The 24,279-nt window shown below is 43.4% G+C and overlaps 1 protein-coding gene across 1 annotated transcript in view; it reads right to left on the bottom strand.

Moving 5' to 3' along the window:
- Nucleotides 1–23,621, bottom strand: part of Cachd1 (cache domain containing 1) — a 219,176-nt gene extending 195,555 nt beyond the window's left edge. The window contains exon 1 of the mRNA XM_048351479.1: nt 22,768–23,621. Coding sequence (XP_048207436.1) covers nt 22,768–23,040 — 273 coding nt within the window. The 5' untranslated portion in view covers nt 23,041–23,621. The remainder of the gene's footprint in view (nt 1–22,767) is intronic.
- Between the last annotated feature and the right edge of the window lie 658 nt (nt 23,622–24,279).

Below are 24,279 nucleotides of genomic sequence, written 5' to 3'. Positions count from 1 at the left end.
GCTTATATATAATTTTAGCATTGCAAAATAGAGCCTTACTACTCATTTCTATTAATTTTTTTTTTTTTTTTTTTTTTTTTTTGGCCAGTCCTGGGCCTTGGACTCAGGGCCTGAGCACTGTCCCTGGCTTCTTCCCGCTCAAGGCTAGCACTCTGCCACTTGAGCCATAGCGCCGCTTCTGGCCGTTTTCTGTATATGTGGTGCTGGGGAATCGAACCTAGGGCCTCGTGTATCCGAGGCAGGCACGCTTGCCACTAGGCTATATCCCCAGCCCTCATTTCTATTAATTTTTGAAACAAAGATGGACCAGTCCTTGATGAACATGGTCTCAACTGTGTTGAGTTACCATATAGAAAAACTTTGACATTTATGCACTAAGAATGAACAATCTAAAACACTGAAAGTAACATCTGCCCAAATCCTGATGTGGTGTTAAAAAAAAAAAAAAGTAAAGGCATTCCTAATAGTATAGTAACATCATAATGATCTCTATCAATTATATTAATGCTTAAGCAAAGGTTTTCTAGATTTTACTATCGATTTCTACATAAAGTAATTTGGACATAAAAGGAGAAGGACTTTTACTTCCTACCATTTGAAAGAGAAAACATTGCTCTGTGTTTTATTCCCCAGTATGCAATACAGTTAATGGCTTCTCCTGCGAATAACCCCAGGTATTAGGAGGTTGAGATCTGATGAGGATCACAGTTCAATGCCAGCCTGGGAAGGAAAGTCCATGAGACTCTTATCTCCCAAAATACCGAAAGCAGTGCTGTGGTTCAAGTGGAGGACTAGGGCTGGGAATATAGTTTAGCGGTAGAGTGCTTGCCTAGCATGCATGAAGCCCTGAGTTTGATTCCTCAGTACCACATGAACAGAAAAGGCCAGAAGTACAAAGTGCCTCAAATGGTAAAGTGTTAGCCTTGAGCAAAAGAAGCTCAGGGACAGTGCCTAGACCCTGAGTTCAAGCCCCAAACGAAAAAATAAAAATAAATAAATAAAACAAAAACATCAAGTGGAGGACTGCTAGCCATTAGCAAAAGGCGCTCAGGGACAGCCCCCAGGTCCTGACTTCAAGCCCCAAACCAGCAAAAAAAAAAAAAAAAAAAAGGAAATAAAGTTAGAACTCAAAAGCACAATACAGAGCACTTATATTTTTGTGTATAATCCTTCCTTTGGTTGCCACCACAAATCCCCACTACAGATAGAAAAACTTGAGGCTTCTTGGACCGTTGTACAACTTGCTTTCTAACTGTTCTTGAAAGGCCAAAGAATGTTGCTTCTGATTGCACCTTCCCTCCAGACTTTTAAGGTCAGGCATCTTCTTAGATGGAAAAACACCAGCTTGAGGACAGAATGCTAAACTGAAAGAGGCTGGGCTGAGAGGGAATGATCTGGCAGATTATTAATTTAGTCTTCTTTCCCAGCAAGTATGTGATGTAAATGGCAAAAGTTCAGAGGTCAGAGAGAAGGAAATATGCACTTTAATTTCTTCCCCCAGAGGTAAGTGAGTGTTTTCTATTAACGAAACCCCTGTAGCTAACAAACCCTGGGCTAGGATCAAACGTGCCCTCCATCTTTCAAGTCATAACATCACAGGGAGACATTTCCAGGCCCAGTCAGACCTGCAAGACCAGAGAGAGGGCTGTTGTCAAGTGACAGACAAAAATGTCACCCAATAATAGTCATTCTTCATGGATGGACTACAGCTAAGTGGAAAGAACTGGAAACAAGTGAGCAAAGGCTCACTTGCACCTTTGAACAAGGAAATCAGGAACATGTTAGTGGCCAGGTTTGTCCACTGATAGTCCACTGTGCTTAGCATGGTATGTAGTGCATAGTAAATGCTCAGTAAATGGCAGCTATCTGAATTATAACATTTCTTTTACTCCAGCCTTAGTAACATAGAAAAGTCATCCTATTACTTTCTCATTCCTGGATCATTACATCAAAGTCTGAAAACCCAGGAATGAGCCCTCACATAAAGCAAACGCTCACAATGAAATCTCAGGCATTGGGCATCATGCTTAATATTCTCACAAACCTTCTAACAATAGTCTCTTAAACCTACAACTAAATATATTCCTATTACCCCACCCCCAAGCTGTCCTGGAACCCCCTATGTACCCAGGGTAACCTCATTTTTTTAAAATCTCCCTGTTTCTCTGTATCTTGAATACCAGGAATATAGGTATGCACCACCCATGCCCAATCTTCTCCAATTTTCACACTAAAGAACGTAAACCTCCAGAGAATAGGAAGAGAGCTTGTATTAAAATCCAAGTTTCTCTAAACAGGCTTTTGTAATTTGCCCTAAGAACTGGGTCTTGGTTTTACAACCTCCGCAAGAGAATGTTGTTAAAAACAAACTTCACAAAATGAGCACTGGAAGCCAGGGTGTTTGCAAACTGTGGATTGCTGGAGATGTCCATATGTCCTGCCATCAGGGAAGGACTCTATATTGCTTTTAAAAATGGCTTTTAGTGTGAAGGCAGCATTCCTTCCAAAGCACATGCAAGCCTACCAGAAGAGCAGTGATGGGGACTTGGGAATGAGGAAAGTCTTGGGGCAACTGGCAGCTTCGCTCTAAAAGAAATCAAAAACCACAGAGAAAGAGTAAGGACACAGGGGAATAGTAAAGCATGGTAATAGTTTACAGACTTCTTGTGAGTCATCTGAAAATGTCATCAATAAGAAACACAACTTAGGACAGACTAGCCTGAAAAGAGTTAATCCCTCACAATCAGTCCTCCAGGGCACATGACCCAACCCCACCAGGGAAGCCAAGCCCAGAGCTCCTCACACAAACAATCCCTGCATCCCCCAACTGACCCTAGCTCCCTGTTGCTCCCAGCTGGCTTACAACCCACTCTCCCGAGAAGAAAGTTCACCCCAACCCATGAAAGCAGGCCCACAGTTGATTGACTACTTTATCTTCAGCATTCCCAAGAGTGTCTGGACAGTGGTAGGCATTAATAGATTTTACATGAAGCATTACTTGCTTCGTTATTTATTCAATTTTCCTGGTTAATTTAATTCACTACAAGAATCATTTGTACAAGTTTCAAGGTATTCTGTAGAGCTGTGAGTGCTTTGCAGAAAAAGGCATTTACAGAATTCTAGTGTGATAATAAAAATAATAATAGCCCAATGTCTGTCTATATAATTTTTTAGTCTTACAACAGAAAGATCAATGTAAAAAAAAAAAAAAAAAAGTCACGTTCTAGGGCTGGGAATATGGCCTACTGGCAAGAGTGCTTGCCTTGTATACATGAAGCCCTAGGTTCAATTCCCCAGCACCACATATATAGAATATGGCCAGAAGTGGCGCTGTAGCTCAAGTGGCAGAGCACTAGCCTTGAGCCAAAAAAAGCAAAGCTAGGGACAGTGCTCAGGCCCTGTGTTCAAGGCCCAGGACTGGCAAAAAAAAAAGTCATGTTCTAAAGAAATGGATGTTACAGTCAGATTTACAAGTGTGGATTCAACCAAATGACAGAAAATATTAGAGGGGAAAAAAACCTGCATCTGTATTGATATGTATAGTTTTTTTTTTCCTGTCATTATTTCTTAACAACTATTTACCTTGTAAATACTGAGTGTCGTTAGTCATCTAGGTTTATACCATCCAACTAGATGATATGCGGTATATAAGAGGATGTCTGTGTTAGTCCTATTCAAACATGGTCTCACCTTAAATAAGGAACTTGGGTATCCTTGCATTTTAATTTTGTGTGGGGTTCTGATATCAATCTTCTGTAAATGCCAAGCAAAGATATTCCTCAATTCACTGCATAAGGGATGCTGCTTGGCAGGTCTTAACAACACTATGTGTTGAAAGAAAGAAAGATGGAAGCCAGGCACTAGTGGCTCACACCTGTAATCCTAGCTACTTAGGAGACTGAGATCTGAGGATGAAAGTTCAAAGCCAGCCCAGACAGGAAAATCCATAAGTCTCTTATCTCTAATTAACCACCAGAAAACCAGTAGTGGAGCTGTGGCTTAAATGACAGAGCACTAGCCTTAAGCAAAAGAGCTCAGGGACAGTGTCTAGGCCCTGAGTTCAAGCCCCACGACTGACAAAAAAATAAAAAAGAAGGAAAGAAAGAAAGAAAGAAAGAAAGAAAGAAAGAAAGAAAGAAAGAAAGAAAGAAAGAAAGAAAGAAAGGAAGGAAGAAAGAAGGAGGAGGGAGGGAGGGAGGGAGGGAGGGAGGGAGGGAGGGAGGGAGGGAGGGTGGGAGGGGGAGGGGGAGAGGGGAAGGGGGAGGGAAGGGAAGGGAAGGGAAGGGAAGGAAAGAAGGAAGGAAGGAAGGAAGGAAGGAAGGAAGGAAGGAAGGAAGGAAGGAAGGAAGGAAGGAAGGAAGGAATAACAGTATAGTTATATCTACAAATGCTCCCTCTCTTCATTTAATGCTAGGTATTTTGGGAAATAGTAATACTGTACTTTTATGGCAATAATGACCCAAATACCAAAAATATATTCATTAAGAAATTCACCATGTTAATGTTCAAGTGCTATAGTAACTCTTGAGCACATCAAATAGAAGATGCATTTTAGAAGAATCTCAGAAAGGATATGTCATACTTCCTTGATTATGTTTACTATGTCATAATGAGATTCTCTACCCAATTAATTTTAATAAGTATCTAAACCAGATGCTACTTGTCTTGAGAGCCATAAACTTCTTAAAAATTGTTTACTAAAATCCAATGAAATTTGTATTTATGTTAATTTGGAGATATATTAACAATTACTTTGTAACCAAATGAATTGCAGACCTTAAGCTAGTAGTTCTACTTGTAATTTTTCTCTTTCCCTCTCCTCTTTCTTCTTCCTCTCTTTTCCCTCTTCCCTCCCTCCTCCCCTCCGTCCCCTTCTCCCTCTCCCTCCCCTCCCCTTCCCTCCTCTCCCTCCCTCCCTCTCTCTGCTGGTCCTGGGAGTAAACTCTGGCTTGGTTGCTGTCCCTGGGCTCCTTTTTGCTCAAGGCTAATGCTCTACCATTTAAGCCACAGTGCAGCATCCAGCTTTTTCTGTGATTAATTGAAGATAAGAGTCTCATGGACTTTCCTGCCTAGGCTAGCTTTGAATTGTGATGCTTTAAATCCTAGGTAGCTAGAGCCACCAGCACCTGGATCCAATGGTACTTCTTGGTATTGAACTCAGGGCCTTGTGCTTGCCAGGCTTCTACTAACACACCTCCAGTTTCTTTTGCATTATTTTTTTAAACTAGGGTCTTACTTTATTCCCCAGTGCAGCCATAGTTTTGCTTCCTTAACTTCCTGGGGATGAACGCAGCATTGTGCTTCCCCACAGCTGGGATAACAGGCCATACCAGCTTGTTCAGCTATTGGTGGAGATGGAGTTAAACTGTATTTTTACTTAGGCTGGTCTCAAACTATGAGTCCTCCATCTTCACCTCCCAAGTAGCTAGGTTTACTGACATGAACCACTGTACACAACTTACTCAAAACTTTTCTATACATCAGCCAGGAACAGACAGGCTTAGCCAAATGAGAAATGAAGAGGAAAAAACGGATTGGTAAAAAAAAAAAAAAATGTATACTTGAGCCTGGCGCTGGTGGATCATACCTGTAATCCTAGCTACTCAGGAGGCTGAGATCTGACAATACTGGTTCAAAGGCAGTCTGGGCAGGAAAGTCCATAAGACTCTTATCTCCAATTAACCACCAGGAAACCAGAAGTGGCACTGTGGCTCAAGGTAGTAGAGTGTTAGCCTTGAGCAAAAGAGCTCGAGGACAGTGCTCAAGCCCTGAGTTTAAAACTTGAAAAACACAAATTATAAAACTATCTGCCACTAGATGCTCACACCTATAAATTCTGGCTATGCAGGAGGCTGAGATCTGACAATACTGGTTCAAAGCCAGCTGGGGAAGTAAAGTTCGTAAGAATCTTATCTCCAATTAACCATCAAAAAGCAAGAAGGGAAACTATGGCTCAAATGGTAGAGCACTAGCCTTGAGCAAAAGCAAGCTCAGGGACAGGGCCCAGGCCCTGAGTTTAAGTCCCAGGATTGGTGCACACACACACCATGATTCTGTCTCCAAATCACCATTATGATGCATCTGCAATATGTTTATAAAATGTACACTAGCCTGGGCAATTCCAAACCACAATCCTTTCACAAAATATTAAAATTATATTATGCATATTAAGTATCAGATCTATTATTATACTTAAGTAACTTGTATTATTCCACTAAGCAAATGGATTAGGCAGTCCCAGATACTCACTGTTGACTTGGCACCATCACGTACTTCCCCTGCCTCCTGCCACCCCTGAGATTAGATAGCACAGCAGGTGCTGAGTAAGTCCGCATGTTCCTCAACTTACAAAGGGCTCACATCCACATAGACCCATCATAAAACAAAAATATGATGTCAGAAATGCATTTAATACACTGAGCTTATTCAATCTCATAGCTTAGTTTAGCCTTCCCTAACACAGCTCAGAACACTTTCAGCCTACATTTGGGCAAAATCATCTAACACAAGGCCAATTTTATAGTAATATAAATATACAGTCTCATATTATATCATTATATATTATATATAACATACAGTATTACTTGTTATGTATATATTAACAAACATGAGGAAATAACACACAAAATATGAAACCCACTGTCAATACAGTACTGGGGCAATCATGTGACCCTAATGGTGATGGACAGGGAGCCGGGTCTCACTGCAGCTCAGCCTCAGGTACCCCTCAGGTACCCTACCACATAACCATATCCTAAATACAGTCAAAAAGCAAACTATGGTTTCTACCGAATGCTTTATTGTTCTAGCAACCTATGTAAGTCAAAGAATCCTAAGTAGAATCGTAATAAGTTGATTTTTTTGTAAACTGAGAACAATTTGTGATCAAGTAAAAAATCATTTAAAGAGAAAGGATTCAAATGTAAATATGATACAGTCAAAACAGACAAGACTGGTCTCTATATTTATTCTACTGCCACTGGAAAGCTGACAGTGATTACTGACATGGGCATTTGAGATATGTCCCTTCTGTCCAAATCAATGGATTATGTGGCATCACAAGATGTGGGTAGAGTCAGAATAGCTCTAGGGTATCTAGGCAACTGGGCTCCAGAATTAGCTCCTGTTTGGACCTAATTATGTGATCCATCCCCTATATTTCACTAACATCCCATTAGGACAAGCCAGAAGCATCCTCCAGTGAGAGGTAAAGAAGTAAACTCTACTCCAGGGTATGACGCCCCCACCCCCCAGCCCCGTTTCCAAGGGGGCCTGGGATTATTGTGCTTCTTTTATTTCAGGCTGACCATAAGCCAACAGCTAAGGGTAATAGAACCAAGCAATGAAAGGGAAGATGTTGAGCCAGCTAGGTTTCTAACGCAAAGTCAACCTGGTTTTTCCTCTGTCTAAAAGCTTTCAATGGCTTCCTCCCTAATCATGCCAGAATAAAATGGACTCCATCACAATCCTATCCATTCCCATCCTCCCTTGGTGCCTTCTTTCAACCCTTCAAACACATCAATGCCCTTTCCTCTTCCCCACAGACCTGCCCCCCCACCAAGTCATCACTCATCTTCAGCTCCCCACAAAGCCTTCTTGTTCTTCGTGTGTGTGTGTGCTTGCCAGTCCTGAGGCTTGAACTCAGAGCCTGAGCACTGTGTCCCTAAGCATTTTTGCTCAAGGCTAGCACTTTACCATTGAGCCACAGTTCCATTTCTGGCTTTTTGGTAATTTATTGGAGATAAGAGTCTCCTTGTGGAGATAAGAGTCTATCATTTATATTTACTGACATAATTATTTGTTCAATGTTGATTTTTTCACTATCAGGATGTATATTCCCAAGGAGTAAAGTTCTTACACCTGTTCTTTCAAATTAACTTAAACTCAAGACTAAGCATAGACCTGATATACAATATGTACTCAAAAATACTTGTTAACTAATATGACTAATGAATTCTAACCTTAGGATAAAGCGGCTTCAAGCATTTTTATTTTCCTAAATTCAGCCCAGCTTTCTCTACCATGAATCAATTAAACATCAGATACAACTAATGCCCACTTAAGAGTCCTGATGTGCTTGTTATTATATTATCCACTTATCTGCAACATTTCAATCTTTTGCAGCAACTAGAGACCCCAAACATTTTCGATTAAGTCCAGAAAACGGCAAAAACTAATTTGCAGTAGTAATTATTAGAAAGTTACAAAATCTGTTATTTAAAGATTGTCTCGGTAGTTTTTGTGATCTAGACTTTTTTTTTTTTTTTTTTTTTTGGCCAGTCCTGGGCCTTGGACTCGGGACCTGAGCACCGTCCCTGGCTTCTTCCCGCTCAAGGCTAGCACTCTGCCACCTGAGCCACAGCGCCCCTTCTGGCCGTTTTCCATATATGTGGTGCTGGGGAATTGAACCGAGAGCTTCATGTGAAGGAGGAAAGCACTCTTGCCACTAGGCCATATTCCCAGCCCCTAGACTTTTTTTTTTAATCCTCATAATGTGCTCCAGATCGTGTTCACTACATCAAGACTACACAGATGAACAAGCAGGGCTCTCGCCAGCAGGAATTCATATCCTAATAATTCATCTCTATTATGCTTTACTGCTTGCAACTCTACCCACCTTTGTTATCCGAAGATACACACATGCAAATAAAATCTTCCAGGTTGCCCACTTCCCTCAGTACTGGGGACTGGACCCAGGGCCTCAGCTTGCTAAGCAACTACTCTACGACTTGAGCTATGCCTCAGGCCCAGGTCCCCTTTTTAAGATTATTTGAATATGCACTATCTCCAGGGATCTCCAACTTGAAACATGTATAACAGGTATTATGAGTTTATAATTAGCACATGATTTAGACACCTCTCCCCAAGACTACAGGAAAAGTAAATTTCCCCACCTCATAGAAGGGCTTGTTAAGTCAACTTTAGGTCAAATAGCGCAAGATTAAAGTATCCCTTACACACACACACACACAAACATGAGACAGAACAAACAGCAAAAAGTGCATGACTGTGTCTCTCTTACAGTGACCATTTATTCAGGAACCATTCACTCAAAAAAGACATAGCCATCAATCTAGTTTAAGACTGCCAGTCTCTAGGCCACTATGCAAGGCCTTAAAGAAAGATGATCAGTAAAAGGAGATGGAATTAGGAGAGGACAGTGACATGGCAGAGTTCAGGGAGCAATCAAGACAAAAAAATGGGTTGGATAAGAATCCCAATCTGAGTAGGCGTGGTAATGTAACAAGCAGGGATAGGAGAATCATAACCCAGGCAAGAAAGCATGAGACCCTACTTGGAAGACAAAGTAAAGCCAAAAGGAATGAGGCGTGGCTCAAGTTGGCAGAGTACCAGGCTAACAAGGGTGAGGCCTAGAGTTCAATCCCCACTACTGACAGAAAATAAACGAAAAATAAAAAGAATTTCAGTAGGTCTTTCTACGCCTCTTATTTCTCAGATACATTCAATGATCACAAAACAGTTTTATTTAAAATAATATGTGTGTATATATGTCTGTGTGTATGTGTGTATTCATATATATTTGATCACAGTATGTACTTAAAAATTACCTCAAATCCTTGATAAATACTGTACCATTTGATATCAGAGAGATGATAGTCTCCAAATATTTATTTCATGGTTAAATACAGCACAGTAATTGCCAAGGCTTTTTATATGGCTTCTCTGTGATCTTTCTCCCTACGTAATATCCTCAATTTATTTCTCACTTAGATGACATGGAAATATGGTGATGAATTTAAGCTAGCTATTTTATAAATGGAATTGATGAATTCATGTATTCATGGGTCATTAATTTCTAGCCATTTCTCTTCTGAATTAGGATTTTGAATGCATGGTTTAGAAAGAAAGAAAGAAGGAAAGAAAGAAAGAAAGAAAGAAAGAAAGAAAGAAAGAAAGAAAGAAAGAAAGAAAGAAAGAAAGAAAGAAAGGAAAGTTGGCTATCACCTACAAGGCGCAGTTTGTGTTGTTCCCCTAACACACATCTTATCAGCTCTGCCACAGCTGAAATGATTCTAAATTGCTTTATGACACACTTGGATTTTCTCCCACTAATAATTCCCCCTTCCTGCCCATGACTGGCAGGCGTCTTCCACACTGCAGTAATGTGGGACAGCTAATTATCTACCAATCCACCTTGCTCTACCACACTTGGCAACTTTTATCTGCACAGGACAGCTGCACTCTGGGTGTTTGAAGTAAAATGTCAGTCTCTGCTAATGCAACAAGACTTACATCACTAATGATGTCTCCACACTTTGAAGCAAAAACTCAAAGCCTAATTAAAAATTCAGATTTATTCTCACTGGCTTGCTGATATTCACTGTCCTTTCCACCAGGGCTTGGAAATTCTTTTTTTATAATACTTCATGTAAAAATACCATTTGTTTTAGACCCAAGGAGAATAAAAAGCAAAACCAAAAACAAACAACAAAAAAACCCCACAACTCTGCAGTCTTGAGCTTTGACTGCTCTAAAAAACAACAACAACAACAAAAAAAACTTGTTATGGTTGGAAAAGAACCAAGACATTATCATGTATAAAATAATAACTCACTCCACAAGCTCCACTATGCAATTACAATAAGGCATAATATTTCCAGAGGAATATAGGGCAGGAGCTACTTTCAGCTGCTGTACTCCGGTATTTAGGTCTTGGAACTTTTCAATCTGTGTAATTAACTCAGTTGACTATGTGAATCTTAAACTTGACTATGTGAATCTTAATCTTAATTAAGGAAAATAATCTCAGCTCAGAGAAAGATGACAAGGTAAAGAAGTATTTAAATGGCATTCATTTACACATTCATTCATTCATTCATTCATTCATTCATTGTGCTGGTACTGGGGCTTGACCTCCAGGCCTCTTGCTCCCTCTTCACTATTTTACTCAAGGAGCGTTCTCCACTGCCAGCTTTTTGCTAGGTGTAGATAAAGAGTTTCAAAGATTTTTTTTTTCTGCCCTTGCTGGCTTCTGACCTCCATTCTCAGATGTCAACCTCCTTAGTTGCTAGGATTACATGCATGAACCACCAATGCCCAGCTTCCAAATGACAGTTTAAACATCATCAATTCAAATAAACAGTTTCTCCAAAGTAATACTATTACTATTGCAATTTTTACTTTAAAAAGTAAAAGAACTGTATATTCCTAATAACTAGGGAGAAGTGAGTTATGAAGTCCATTTTCAAAACAAGTATGCCTGAAATTTATAGGTGAAATTTCCTTCTGTGGCTTTTGCATAAATCAACACTAAACAATCGAAGTTACTTTTACCCTAAGGGTTTTTTAAATAGTACCTTTCTTTTTTTTAAATTTAATGTGATTTTTATTTATTTATTTTTGTGGTAATATGACTAGAACCCAGGGTTTATGTATGCTAAACAAGTATCTCTACCACTGAGTTAGATCCACAGCCCTACTTTATCCTTTGGGGCTTGAACTCATGGCTTGGGCTTTGTCCCTGAGCCTCTCTGTGCTCAAGGCTAGCATTCTACCACTTGAGCTACAGCACCATTTCTGGCTTTTTCTGTGTAGCTTATTGGAGATAAGAGCCTCATGGACTTTCCGGCCCAAGCTGGCTTTGAACCATGATTCTCAGATCTCAGCCTCCTTAGTAGCTAGGATTACAGGCATCTGCCACTGGCAGAGCTTGGCCTACTTTATCCTTTTAACAAAAACTCACTTTGAGCCAGGTGCTGGTGGCTCACGCCTGTAATCCTAGCTACTCAGGAGGTGGAGACCTGAGGATCATGGTTCAAAGCCAGCCAGCGGGGCAGGAAAGTCTGTGAGACTCTTATCTCCAATTAACCACCAGAAAATCGGAAGTAGCTTAAGTGGTAGAGCACTAGCCTTGAGCTGAAGAGCTCAGGGACAGCACCTAGGCCCAGAGTTCAAGCCCCACAACCAGCAACAACAACAACAACAAAACAAAACAACAACAACAACAAAACCAACAACCCACTTTAGTGGTACAGGCTCACAGTAATAAATGGTTCCTGACCATTTTTGTTTTGTTTTGTTTTGATTTTTTTAAGAAAAATGTCTAACTTTCTACAAAGTTTCAGAATTACTGAACTTCCTTTAGTGGATCACTAACTTTTAGGTATTTAAGAAATAACTTAAAATAACCCCATCAACTGTCAAGTAGGATCATCAGTTTTAAATTCTTGGTCCTAAAAAAGCTAAAGCAACTTTCCTTTCAAAAGAGGAATATATTATTAAAACAAATTTCTTTTTCCAACTTAAGGCAATGGGGAAGATGAGGTTCTTACACTATAGTATCAAAAAAGTTATTAAAATGTTAAAGTCCTGCTGTGGACTGGTGGCTCACACCTGTAATCCTCTATACTCAGGGGGTGCCGTTCAAAGCCAGTCAAGGCAGGTAAGTCTACGAAACTCTTATCCAATTAGCCACCACACGCCAGAAGTGGAGTGGCTCAAGAGGTAAGAGTGCTAGCCTTGAATAAAAAAGCTCAGAGATAGTGCTAAAGCCCTGAGTTCAAGTCGTAGGACCAAAACACAACAAAAGTCCAAGTCCAAGACCCACGTGTTACTACTACTGGTATGTCTGTTGAGCCATGCTCCAACCAGGGCTCAGTTTCCACACAATTAGAACTTATGTCTGTGGTCCTTCTAGCCCTCCTTTGATCCTAGAGATCTGAGAGTTTAGACAGAAAAGGCATGTCAAGGGCAAGGCTGCTGTGTCTGGATTGGCACAGACCCCCCAGAGTGGATCCCAGTGGGCAGTCAGCCAACTTGTCTGTCGTTGGACCAGAACAGGCTCTCCTTTAATTGCATTTGGGTACGTGGGACCCAGAAATGGAACAGGCTATGGTAACAGCTTGTGCTTTTCTGTTTATTTTTTAAAACAGAACCCGAATTCTAAATCATTTCAGCTGAGTTTTCTAGATCCTAAGCATTCTCATAGAAAAAAAAAAAAAAAGTTCACCAATGGCTGGGTACAATGACAAGTGACTGTTATCCCAGTAACTCAAGCAAGAACAAATAGGATCACAGTCCAGGCTGGCCTGAGCATAAAGCAAGACCACTCATGAAAATCACCAACCCACAAATGGGTGGCAGAGTGGTTCAATTGATAGAGTGCCTACCTAGCAAGCTCAAGGCCCTGAGTTCAAGCCCTAGTACTTGGCGGGGGGCGGGTGAGAATATTTATTGTGAACGTGCAGAGAGAGAAACATGGTAATAGGCATACCCTGTAGACACAAATCCAGTCTTGCATACAAAGATCCACCCCAGACCATTCAACTACATGGGGGGCAATAGCTTCCTTTCTTGTTCAAGTCAGTGGGAGCTAGATGCTCTGTTAAACAAGTCTTGACTTATGTAAATGCTCTAGGCATCCCATAGCTTGACCTCTGCTTACTTTCTCAAACCTTTCTTGTGGCCTTTCTCCTCTGGAGCTCCAGATTCTAATGCTATCTTTCTATTCCTCAGAGTGCAATTTTTACTTTAAAAAAAAAAGTGAAAGGACTGCATGTTCCCAAAAACTAGGGAGACATGAGTTATGAAGTCCATTTTCAAAACAAATATGCCTGAAATTTACAGGTGAAATTTCTCTCAATAAGAAACCTGCTGGGGAACTCCACTCTGAAGAGTGTGCTATTCATTCCATTTTCTTAGGGAGGTCTTCCAGAAAAGAATGCCTTCACACCCTCAGGCAGGTTAACATCTCTGACATATTATCTCCAAGCAGTCTTCTCTCATAATTATGTTATATTGGAAATTAACTGATGGATATTTCAGGCTTACCACAGTGTCTGGCACAAGAGCAACATTCAAGAAATATTTGAAGTAATTATAATGATATAAGGACCTCATTTCTCAAGGCAATCTATTTTATAAGTGTTCATCAGAAATTTCTCTTTGGGGTTGGGAATATGGCCTAGTGGTAGAGCGCTTGCCTCGTATACATGAAGCCCTGGGTTTAATTCCTCAGCACCACATATATAGAAAATGGCCAGAAATAGCACTTTGGCTCAAGTGGTAGAGTGCTAGCCTTGAGCAAAAAGAAGCCGGGGACAGTACTCAGGCCCCGAGTTCAAGCCCCAAGACTGGCAAAAACAAACAAACAAAAAACAAAACAAAAGTAAAAGAAAGAAAAAGAAAGAAATTTCTCTTTATGGAGCATAAAAATATCCAGTCTTGTCAGGTGCCAGTGGCTCACACCTATAATCCTAGCTACTCAAGAGGTTGACATCTGAGATCATGGTTTGAAGCCAGCCCAGTCAGGAAAGGCCATGAGACTTACCTCCAACTAATCACAGAAGAAGCCAGAGTGGAGCTGTAGCTCAGGGCAGTGCACATGCCCATAGTACAAGTCCCAGGATTAGAAAAGAAAAAAAAAGCCTAGTCTCCATAACTACACAAAAGCACTGGCATTAATTACTGGAACCTAATGAACAATTTTTAAATTTTTATTTACTTTTTTATTGTCAAGTGATACATAAGGCAGTGCATACATTTCTTATCCAATTTGTTACCTCCTTCCTCATTCCCCCCCCACCCCCGCCAGTGGACAATTTTAACCCAGACACTGCAAACTGGTGGCCTCTGGCTTAATCCTGTCTGCACATGTGTTTGGCTTGGCCCATGCAGTGTTGTTTGATTTTTTTTTAATCTGAATAAGTTGCCAACATTTTAAGAATCAAGAGTTTTTTTTATATAAAACCACATATTCCACTTCCAAAAAAACAAAATGATGTAACAACACTGGCCCCATATTGCCCTGGCAGCCATCACTGAGGCTGAGCAGTGCCTGACTCCTTTAGCCTAGCACATGCCCTCCAGCCAACAATATCTATCACCTCTCCCTAGAGACCTACACCTGGCCCACTTACTCCTTCTGAGTATCTAACCTGTGTAAACATTAGATTTAGCAATGGAGCACTCTGAATCAAATATTTTGGTATTTGTTGAGCCATCCAAGCTGCTTTAGTCTCCCTGTTATGAGTGCCTGGGGAAGACATAAGAAGTCCCTGATGATTCTTGCCTCCTTGCAGCATCCAGTTTTACAGGGAGACATCATAGCCTAATCAGACAACAAATATGCGCAAGATCAGCTTTTCCTTTTTGGCCCTCCCCTGTCTCCCACCTACAGCTTGTCCTCTCCATTTTTTTATTTATTTATTTTTTTACTTTTGCCTTTTCTGCAAATGGGAGAGAACAGGGAGCAAACAGATGTGGCTCATGCTGCCTCTGACATACATGTGACCAGATTATAAATCGGCCATGAGGAAAATAAGGACCTCACAGCTTTGAAGGAAAACAAACATGAAAATGAGAGCCAGTAGGGTCCATTCAGAAGAGACTCAAAGGAGCTTCCCGAAGAAGCTTGGCATTCCATCTGGAAGGCTCAGGAGATCACTAGGCAAGGATACTAGCTATTTAAGTGCTGAGAATGTACTACATCATTTGTGGCCCAACATTTGCTTGCCATGCTCAAGATTTAATCTTTAGCCAGGCGCTCACACCTGTAATCCTACCAATACAGGAGGTGGAGATCTGAGGATCCTGGTTCAAAGCCAGCCCAGGCAAGGAAGTCTATGAGACTCTTATCTCTAATTAACTCCCCAGAAAACTAGAAGTGACACTAACTCCCCAGAAAACTAGAAGTGGCACCGTGGTAGAGTGCCCACCTAGAGCAAAAGAGCTTAGGGACTGCGCCCAGGCCAGGAGCTCAAGCCCCACCACTGACCAAAACAAACAAACAAAAAAAGATTTGATCTCTAGCTCAGCTATTTGTAAAGGCCTAGGGAGAATAAGCCAAACATCACAACAAAGATTATGTATATCACATGCTTCAAAATATTTTTATTTGCAATGAAATATTCTACACACCAGTGAAATGAAATATGACTTGTAACACATTAAAAATATACAAATTAAACCTGAATGCACATTAAAATGTACAAAGAAGCTGGGAACTGGTGGCTAATGCCTGTAATCCCAACTATTCTGAGGGCTGAGATATGAGGATCATATTTTGGAAACAGTCTGGGCAGGAAAGTCTATGGGATTCTCCTTTCCAATTTCCAGAAAGAGGTATGACCCAAGTGACACAGCACCAGTCTTGAGCAAAAAAGCTAATGGACAGGACACAGGCCCTGAGTTCAAGTTCCAGTACTGGAAAATACATACCCATGCACACACACATACATACACGCACACATGCATGCACATACCATGAAAACACGTAAGTTCAGAGTGATCTTATAACATGCCAGAAGTTATACCATTAGCTACATCAAATTTGTTCATGTTATCCCTATATATTTTAAATTTCAAATTAAAAAGTTAAATATCTGAAATTTGCTCCAAATAATTAGGGAAGGGGAAGAGCAGGTAGAGACAGACATAGAGACAAAATCAGCCTGACCACTAGTCAAATAACTGATTCAGCTGTATACTCTTAGCCTCTTTACTTCGTACATGTTTTTATTTTTATAATAAACAGTTTAAGGAAGCTGGGCACCAGTAGCTCATGACTGTAATCCTATGAGGCTGAGATCTGAAGAACCCAGTTCAAAGCCCACCTGGACAGGAAAAGTCTGTGATACTTGTAGCTCCAATTAACCACCAAAAAGCCAGAAATGGAGCTATGTGGTAAAAGCCTGAACACAAAAGCTGAGGAATGGCAAGCACCCAGGCCCTGAGTTCAAGCCCAAGAACTGGGACCAGAAAAAAATTTTTTTTTAAGATTTAAGAGTAACTATAGATTGCCTAATTAACTTATTTAGAAACCCCAACGGATGGGGGCAGCACATGTTGAAGAGCTCTGCACTGTGCCCTAGAAACTCTATGACAGAGGATTAACTACCATGAAATGCTGTTTCTAAGGGTTATGTTTCTATTTTATTCTGGCTCAGGAAATGTTAGTTGCCTTCCAGGTTCTGTGACCTGACACCAAATAGACTTCTCCTACATTTTTTTATTTCTGTTTACTGATTACTTTTATGTTAGGCCCTGTGCTAGAAATCATGTTGTCTTTTCAAATGTATTTCCCACTGAGCTGGGAATATGGCCTAGTGGCAAGAGAGCTTGCCTCGTATACATGAAGCCCTGGGTTCGATTCCTCAGCACCACATATACAGAAAACAGCCAGAAGTGGTGCTGTGGCTCAAGTGGCAGAGTGCTAGCCTTGAGCAAAAAGAAGCAAGGGACAGTGCTCAGGCCCTGAGTTCAAGGCCCAGGACTGGCAAAAAAAAAAAAAAATCTCAAAATGTATTTCCCCCTTAGACCTAGAGGAAGCATGAAGACAGTGCCCTCAGAGGGAGCTAATAGCATGCTGGAAGTTACATCATTAATAACTGGTTGAGTCAAAACTGTTTTCCCTGTTGCCCTTTCATATTTTGAATTTCAATAAATTCTTATACCAGGTGCAAGAAGGTACAAAATAAATCTCACTCTACCTAATACCAAAATTCCAGACTTTTGAAAGGTTCCTGCCTACTTATCCACTTAAGCTCAAGGAAGCAACTCAGCCAGCAGCAAACAGAAATAGCAGCACACATTATAAAGTGTGAAACTATCTTCTTCCCCTTCCCAAGCCCTTCCAAAACTCAAGTACCACTGGCAGGAAAAGTACAACCAATATAACTAATACAAGCATTAGAAAGATGGAAGTTGAGGAAGGACAAAACACAATAGGGACCGTTAAAAAACTCACTCGACATGGTTTCTCTTGGGAACCTTCTTCAGTTCAAGTTCAACTCTGTGCCATCTATTAGTGATCAGTTATCTTCTCTTCCAGTACTTGATTCCTGGTATGGGGCACTGGAATCTGAGGATAATGCAAACCTCCCCTAGACTGCAAATACTAGCAGTTGGAGTAGAGCTGCCAAGATATTAATGTCCAATCATTACAAAAGTGCCAGAATATCCAGGCACCCATGGCTCATGCCTGTAATCCAGGTTACTCAGGAAGCCAAGATCTGAGGACTCTGGCTCAAAGGCAGACCAGGCAGAAAAGTCCATAAGAGTACTTAGCTCCAATTAACCACTAAAAAAGTCATAAGGGGAAATGTGGCTCAAGTGGTAGAGTGCCAGCCTTGAGTGAAAAGCTAAGGGACAGACCTTGAATTCAAGCCCCAGTAACCCCCAACACACACACACACACACACACACACACACACACACACACACACACACACACACACACAAAAGGCATAAGACTTGGGAACCACAGAAGGACAGAGTCTGAGTCACTCTCCTCGAGGGGTTCAAGATGCACCAGCTACCTTGTCCAGTGCCACTGAAAGGATTGAAAAGTATCTAATGACTGCTTATTTCATTAACACTTCACATGTGAGGCTGCTGCCGCCACTTCCACACTGGCCTGTGTGTGTGTGTAAACATCTCATTGAACAGGCCAAACAGAGGACTCCCTTAATCAAATGATCAGCATGGACAAGGCTCTGTGTTCTCATAATACCTTGTTCCTCTCTGTACCATTACACTACTCCACCTAATGCTAATAGAAAGTGGGTTTATGTCTTTTTTTGTCTATTTTCATCATCAGTTGAGAGACTGATGGGTCAGGCCTTGGTCACTTTTCATTGCAAGACATTTGAAGACACCTGACATTGAAGCCCACCAAAAGACTGCTGCATATATATGTAAAAAATGAGAGTGCCTTTATTCATTGCTCTTTTATGGCTCACAAAGGAGGACTGTCTATTCCTGTTCAGCTACAGTCACTATTTACATTGCTCTCTTTTCAATGGATACCTCTCTACTCCAGCTGAGCCTGGGAGTTACTCTATCCCGGCTGCTACTTCTTCCCCCAATTGAGATGAAGCTTCAGTTTGTGCATCTGGTATTTTTTTCTGGCTGCCTGGAAAGACCCCATTCCACAGACCTCCTCCCTCCCTTCTCAGGCCCCATACAGCAGCTGTCCAACCAACCTGCTGGTATGACTGCCAAGTTCATACTGAATGAACATGGCCAGCGTGCCCAGCCCAGAAGAGCTGTGTTGTAGCTAACACCAAGGCGGGCACACTGGCCATGTGCCAGGTGCTTGCTGTTAGGAAGCCTGTATTGTCACATAATGTTAAATGGGCCTTGTAAGTGCCTGGTGAAATGGCTCCCAGAGCAGACATGCCTTCTAACAAGCAGGCATTGTTGCTTAACCATCTTACCTGTGGCAATCCTACTCCTCCTCCAAAAGGCAAACTCCATAAGGGACTGTGCGGGCATATCTCCTGACGGTCCCCCGCACACCTAGCCCACCGCTCAGTTCTTTCAGAGGTTATTTCTCCATTGAAGACCAGCTACATCCACCAATCTCTCAGTCCCAGCTGAACATTAGCAGGTGCTTTCAGATGCACTATCTCCATTAAGCCCACAAAGCAAAATTATTAGAAGAAACAGCATCCTCAATTTTGAAAGTTAAATTATCCAACTTGCAAGTGGCAATGCTGAAACTAACATCTCCAGATACCCAACATGAGGCTTTTTCTATTGATATAAACTTGCTGCATGAATGAATAAGCAGAAGTAAGTCTCCCTGGACCCCAGTCATTTTCTGCTCCCATGTCACACAATGATGGCTTAACTCCACTATACCCCTGAGGAGTTGATGATTGATTTTTGACTTTTACTCCTGATACATGAAGTCTGCGGGCAGGGGGCAGTATTCAGTGGCAGCTTGCCCAGAGGCACTGGCTAAATTGATTGGTGCAAAACATTTAAATTTTTTAAACTTTTGTTCATTATTTTTTTAAAAGAACAACAACAACAAAAAATCATGAGTAGGTAGCCCTCATTAGAAATCTCCAAGGAACTTTGTAAGACAGGTTGCCTTTTAAAATATCTTCCCTATCAGCTGGCACCAAAATGGTCATGGGAAACTATAGAGCTGAAAGAAGACCTGGTTTCTGCTTTTGTGCAATTACTCTTTGCAACCTCCGGTGAGCAGTGTACATGGCCATTCGAACTGCTGTAAAACAGCAGGCCTGGTTTACAGGCTATAATACAGTTTCTCAATATTAAAAACTGCCTTCGGAAACCTCAACAACAGAAACAATCAAAAGTCAAAAAATTTTTATTGTAACTAACAAACTGGCCTACAGAAACTTTGTCATAGAAGGAGCTGCTGTTCTAAGAGGGACGATGGTCTGCTAAAAATGCCAAGGTCAAGCGAAAGGAATCAGCCCCCTCTCCCTGACAACCATCTTTGTGTGGAGGCTAATCCAGCTCAACTTAACATCCGCAAGTGACATTTCTGAACCATCAGCTGGATAGAGCTATAAAACTCCAACATTCCAAAAGGGAAGATGGGAGGAGGGGGATTTTTAATCTACACTCAACACAACCAAAACCACATTCAACTTTCGATCCACTGCACAAATCCCTAAGGTTTACAGAAGCATGGAAGGTTCACAATCTTTATGCTGAGAGTTAGAAATCTAGCCTGTGTTAGATTGTTATTTACAAGCACACCCTCTGCCTTAAAAGAGCTGGCAATTCTAACTACATTAAAAAAGAGACTCTTTCCCCCAATTTTCCCAGATTGAAACAAAGTGGTAGATCAATGTACAACTCTAGAGGAAGAATTTAAATACAGTAAGTGTGATTCCTTTCAAAAAAGGAGAGGAGCCACTTCACATTTCACCAGACAAAACCCTGTCTGCAGGAGGTCGGTTTTTACAAAGAGGTTGCAAAGGTGTTGGAGGGAGGCCAGTAGGAAGGAGATAAAGGGCCATTTGGGCACAAACCCCCCACTGACCAGAGCTTTTTTCTAAAGTGTCGCCTTTTCTACCAGGGAAGCTTTTTAAAACTACATTTGCTTTGGAATCCTACCTGAATAACAATGTGTTGGGATCCAATTTCACCTTTTGTCAAGGACAGTGTGTGAAGGCTGTCAATATCTTAGAAAAAAGCAAGTCTCTGGTTTACAGGAGGAAGGGGGAAAGACCCAAGCAAGATCCTTTACCCAGCCATAGGGACAGGCTGGAAGCAACAAATGCCACTTAATCCTAAAAGCAAAGTCCAAGACTGCAACGCTTAAATCTCTTACAAAAAGAGGAGCTGGGTGCAAAAAAAACAACAACAATCTTGCTTGGGTTCTGAATTGAAACATTCTCTAGGGAAAAGAAAGTTTCAATTTCCCATCTCCTCCAAAAGTCATTTCCCTCTAAGAACTCGGCCACTGACAGGATTCAGAAAATGCATATGGAAGAAATTATAATTGAATCTGAACCAGAAAGATCTGCAGAGAAAGAGAGAGTTAAATGATGTATCTTAAAAGCTTATCTATTCTTATGCAAATGAAGAAAATCCGACTCTATGGCACTTCAGGACTGGGTGTGCAAATAAATGTAAAATTACTTTTCAAGCAAAGCCAGGACTTGACCTCCTATAAAATGGCCATTTCTACAGTGGAGATCTGTGGAACTTGCTTTAGGAAAACTGTCTCCTCTGGGGAATCTGGGGTGGGGGAAGGGTTAAAAAACAAAATAAAACAAAACAACTCTCAGAAACCTGAATCCCAAAGTGCTTCAAAACACCTCTCCCTGTGGGAGGTGGGAGAGTCCCTGAAGGATGGAAATCAGAAGCCTCTTCAAGAACACATTCCTGGAAACTTCGTTCTTTCGAAGACCACATTTATCACCATCACTGTGGTTAGACTGCAGTGTAAAAGAATGCTGTACCAAAGGTTTCACACTCACAAAATCGTCTTAACTTATCCGAACCGAGTGAGTCTTCCCGTTCAAGAGGACGATAATAAGTCCGAGATAGAATCTCCAGGTGGTTGCTGTTTAGCATTTTTTTTAACCTACTTTGCCTTAAGAGTAACAACATCGGGATTCCTTATTAGCCGCGAGCCATTTTTTTTCTGTAAGCCTCTCTTCCTCTCCTGGGAACAGACTGACAAGCTAAACAATCTGGAGAAATGGGAACGCTTTTTCACTTTGCTACACACACACACACACACACACACACACACACACACACACACACACACAAACAACAACAAAAGGCAAATGCAAAATAAAAATTGAACAGCCGACCGCACGCAACCCACAAATGGCAAAAACCTAAAGCAACAAAAAGAGTCCCACACCAGGACCAGACCAGGGACTCGACCCGGCCAGCCCCTCCCCCAGAATCACCCGGAAGAGGGGACTAGGGCGGCTGAGGCTGCTCCAGGGCTGTGCTCGGGGACCCCGGGTGGCGCTGGAGCAACTGGGTAAGCTCTAGTACTTTCTTCCTTCCCAGCACCCATCCATGCGCCCTAGCCCCAGGGAGACTGGGACGTGGCCAAGGGGGGTGGATGGGGGTCTTTGGGAAATGGCTTGAGCCAGGCGGGGCTGGTTGCCCGGGGCTGGGGACACAAAGAGGGCAGGAGACTCGGCAGAGGCCTGGCAGGGCGAAAACAAGTCGACGAAGGGAAAATGTATGCAGATTAGGAAAAGAGGTGCGAGGAAACCAGAGAATCCTAGACCGAGATAAAGGACCAGGTGTTCACACTTAAAGGGGGTGTTGTGCAGGCAAAAGTGGGCTCCGGGCAGAGGGGCTCCTGCGGAGCAAAGGGGGTGCATGAAAAAAAAAAAAAAAGAGTTGGTGCACAGTCAACGGGTCGAAGCTGCCGAAGACAGAGGGATGGGTCCAGCAGTACGGAGAACTCTGTGCGTACAAGAGGGGTTCGCGCCCGGCCAAAGACGCTGCTGGGCAGAGGGGAAGGCAGGATGACTGGGACGTTCGGGGCACGAAGACGCCGCTTACCTGCATGGTGACGACTCCCAGCTCCTCGGCCGCCAGCCTCCGCATCTGGCTGGCCAGCACTTGCGCCTCGTCCAGGATGGAGAAGTCGGCGTCGGCCACGGCGCCCAGGAGCCAGCACGCGATCAGACCCAGCAACCAGAGGGGCGGCAGCCGCCGCGCTCCGGCCCCGAGTCCGGCCCCGGCCCCGGCCCCGGCCCAGCCCGGCGAACCCGGACAGCTGCGGGCCGGGGCGGCGGTCCCCGCGGTCTCTTCTTCCTCCGCCTCGCGGGCCATGCTGCCTCCCGCCACTCCCCGCCGACGGGTTCCAGGCGCAGGGAAGCCTGGAGGACCGACCCGCGCACCCGGCAAAACTTTCTTCCCCGTCTGCACTGGGTTGTGTGCGCCGCGGTGGCGGCGGCTCCCAAACTTAGGGGGCGCCCGGCTACAGCGCGGGAGCGCGGGCGGCCACCATCGCGGGGCTGCGGCGGCCGGCGAGCAGGCGGCGGGCGGGTAGGCGAGAGGAAGTGGCCGCCCGAGCGCTTACGATCTCCCGGCACCCGCACCACCCCGCGGCTCCAAGGGCGGCACTGGGAGCCGGGGCACCCGCAGGCCAGGGCGCGCGCAGTGGCCGCGGGGGTGACAGGCGGAGCAGCGCCGCTTTCGCTTCCCCCAAGTCCCCGCGCGGCCAAGGCGGCGAGGGCGGGCGACGACACCGGAGGGGGAGCGGCGATCGGCTGCACGGCCGGAGCAGTCACGGAGCCAGGAGGGAGAGGGGGAGGCACACACACACACACACAACTGGAGGAAAGAAAAGAAAGAGGTGGGGGAAAGGGAGGTGTCTGGTGCCACCACGCTGGGCTCCGGCTCCGTGCACTTCCCGGCTCCGCCGCCGCCGCGACTGCGGTGATTTATGGCAGGAGGGAGAGAGGCGGGGAAATTCCCTCGGTCGCCCCTCCTCTCTCCCCCTTGCTCCCGCCTCTACCGCGGGTACCCGGGACGCTGGAGCCACCCCCTCCCCTAAAAAAAAAAAAACCAAGCCAGCCTCTCTTCTCCCGTCCCCGCCCGGCCCGCGGAGAGGGGCGCCCCAAGCACCCTCGCCTGTCCTCACCGCCTCCGCCCACGCGAGGGCTGCCCGGGTCCCACCCCGCGCCAGGTCCCACCCATCAAGTCCCTTTAAGTTCTAGCAGGCTGGCTTTCTGCCTGGTCGAGATTTGGGAAGGAGGCGACAGCCATTTGTGCCTCGGTGCTCTTCCTACGATGGTACTAATGACAATAGTACGCCCTTCTGGGAGCCCCAGAGTGCTTTGTTGTAACGGGCTACCCGGTGCCCTGCACCGCGCTCTGAGGTCTTCATCCATGATCCTTTAATCCCTGCGACCTACCCTGCCAGGTATGTATCTTTATCCCAGTTTTTAGGTAACAAAGACCGAAGCTCTGGGAGGTGGCATAAATAGCCAAAGGTCACCCAGGGGATAAGAGCCAGATCCAGACTTTAAGCACAGGCCTTACCGAAGCCTTTGCTCTTAAACTCAA

The sequence above is a fragment of the Perognathus longimembris genome, chromosome 7 (genome assembly GCF_023159225.1).
Source record: "Perognathus longimembris pacificus isolate PPM17 chromosome 7, ASM2315922v1, whole genome shotgun sequence".
NCBI classification, from domain to species: domain Eukaryota; kingdom Metazoa; phylum Chordata; class Mammalia; order Rodentia; family Heteromyidae; genus Perognathus; species Perognathus longimembris.
The sequence above is the reverse complement of the archived record's forward strand: the minus strand, read 5'-3'. Positions and strand labels throughout refer to the sequence as shown.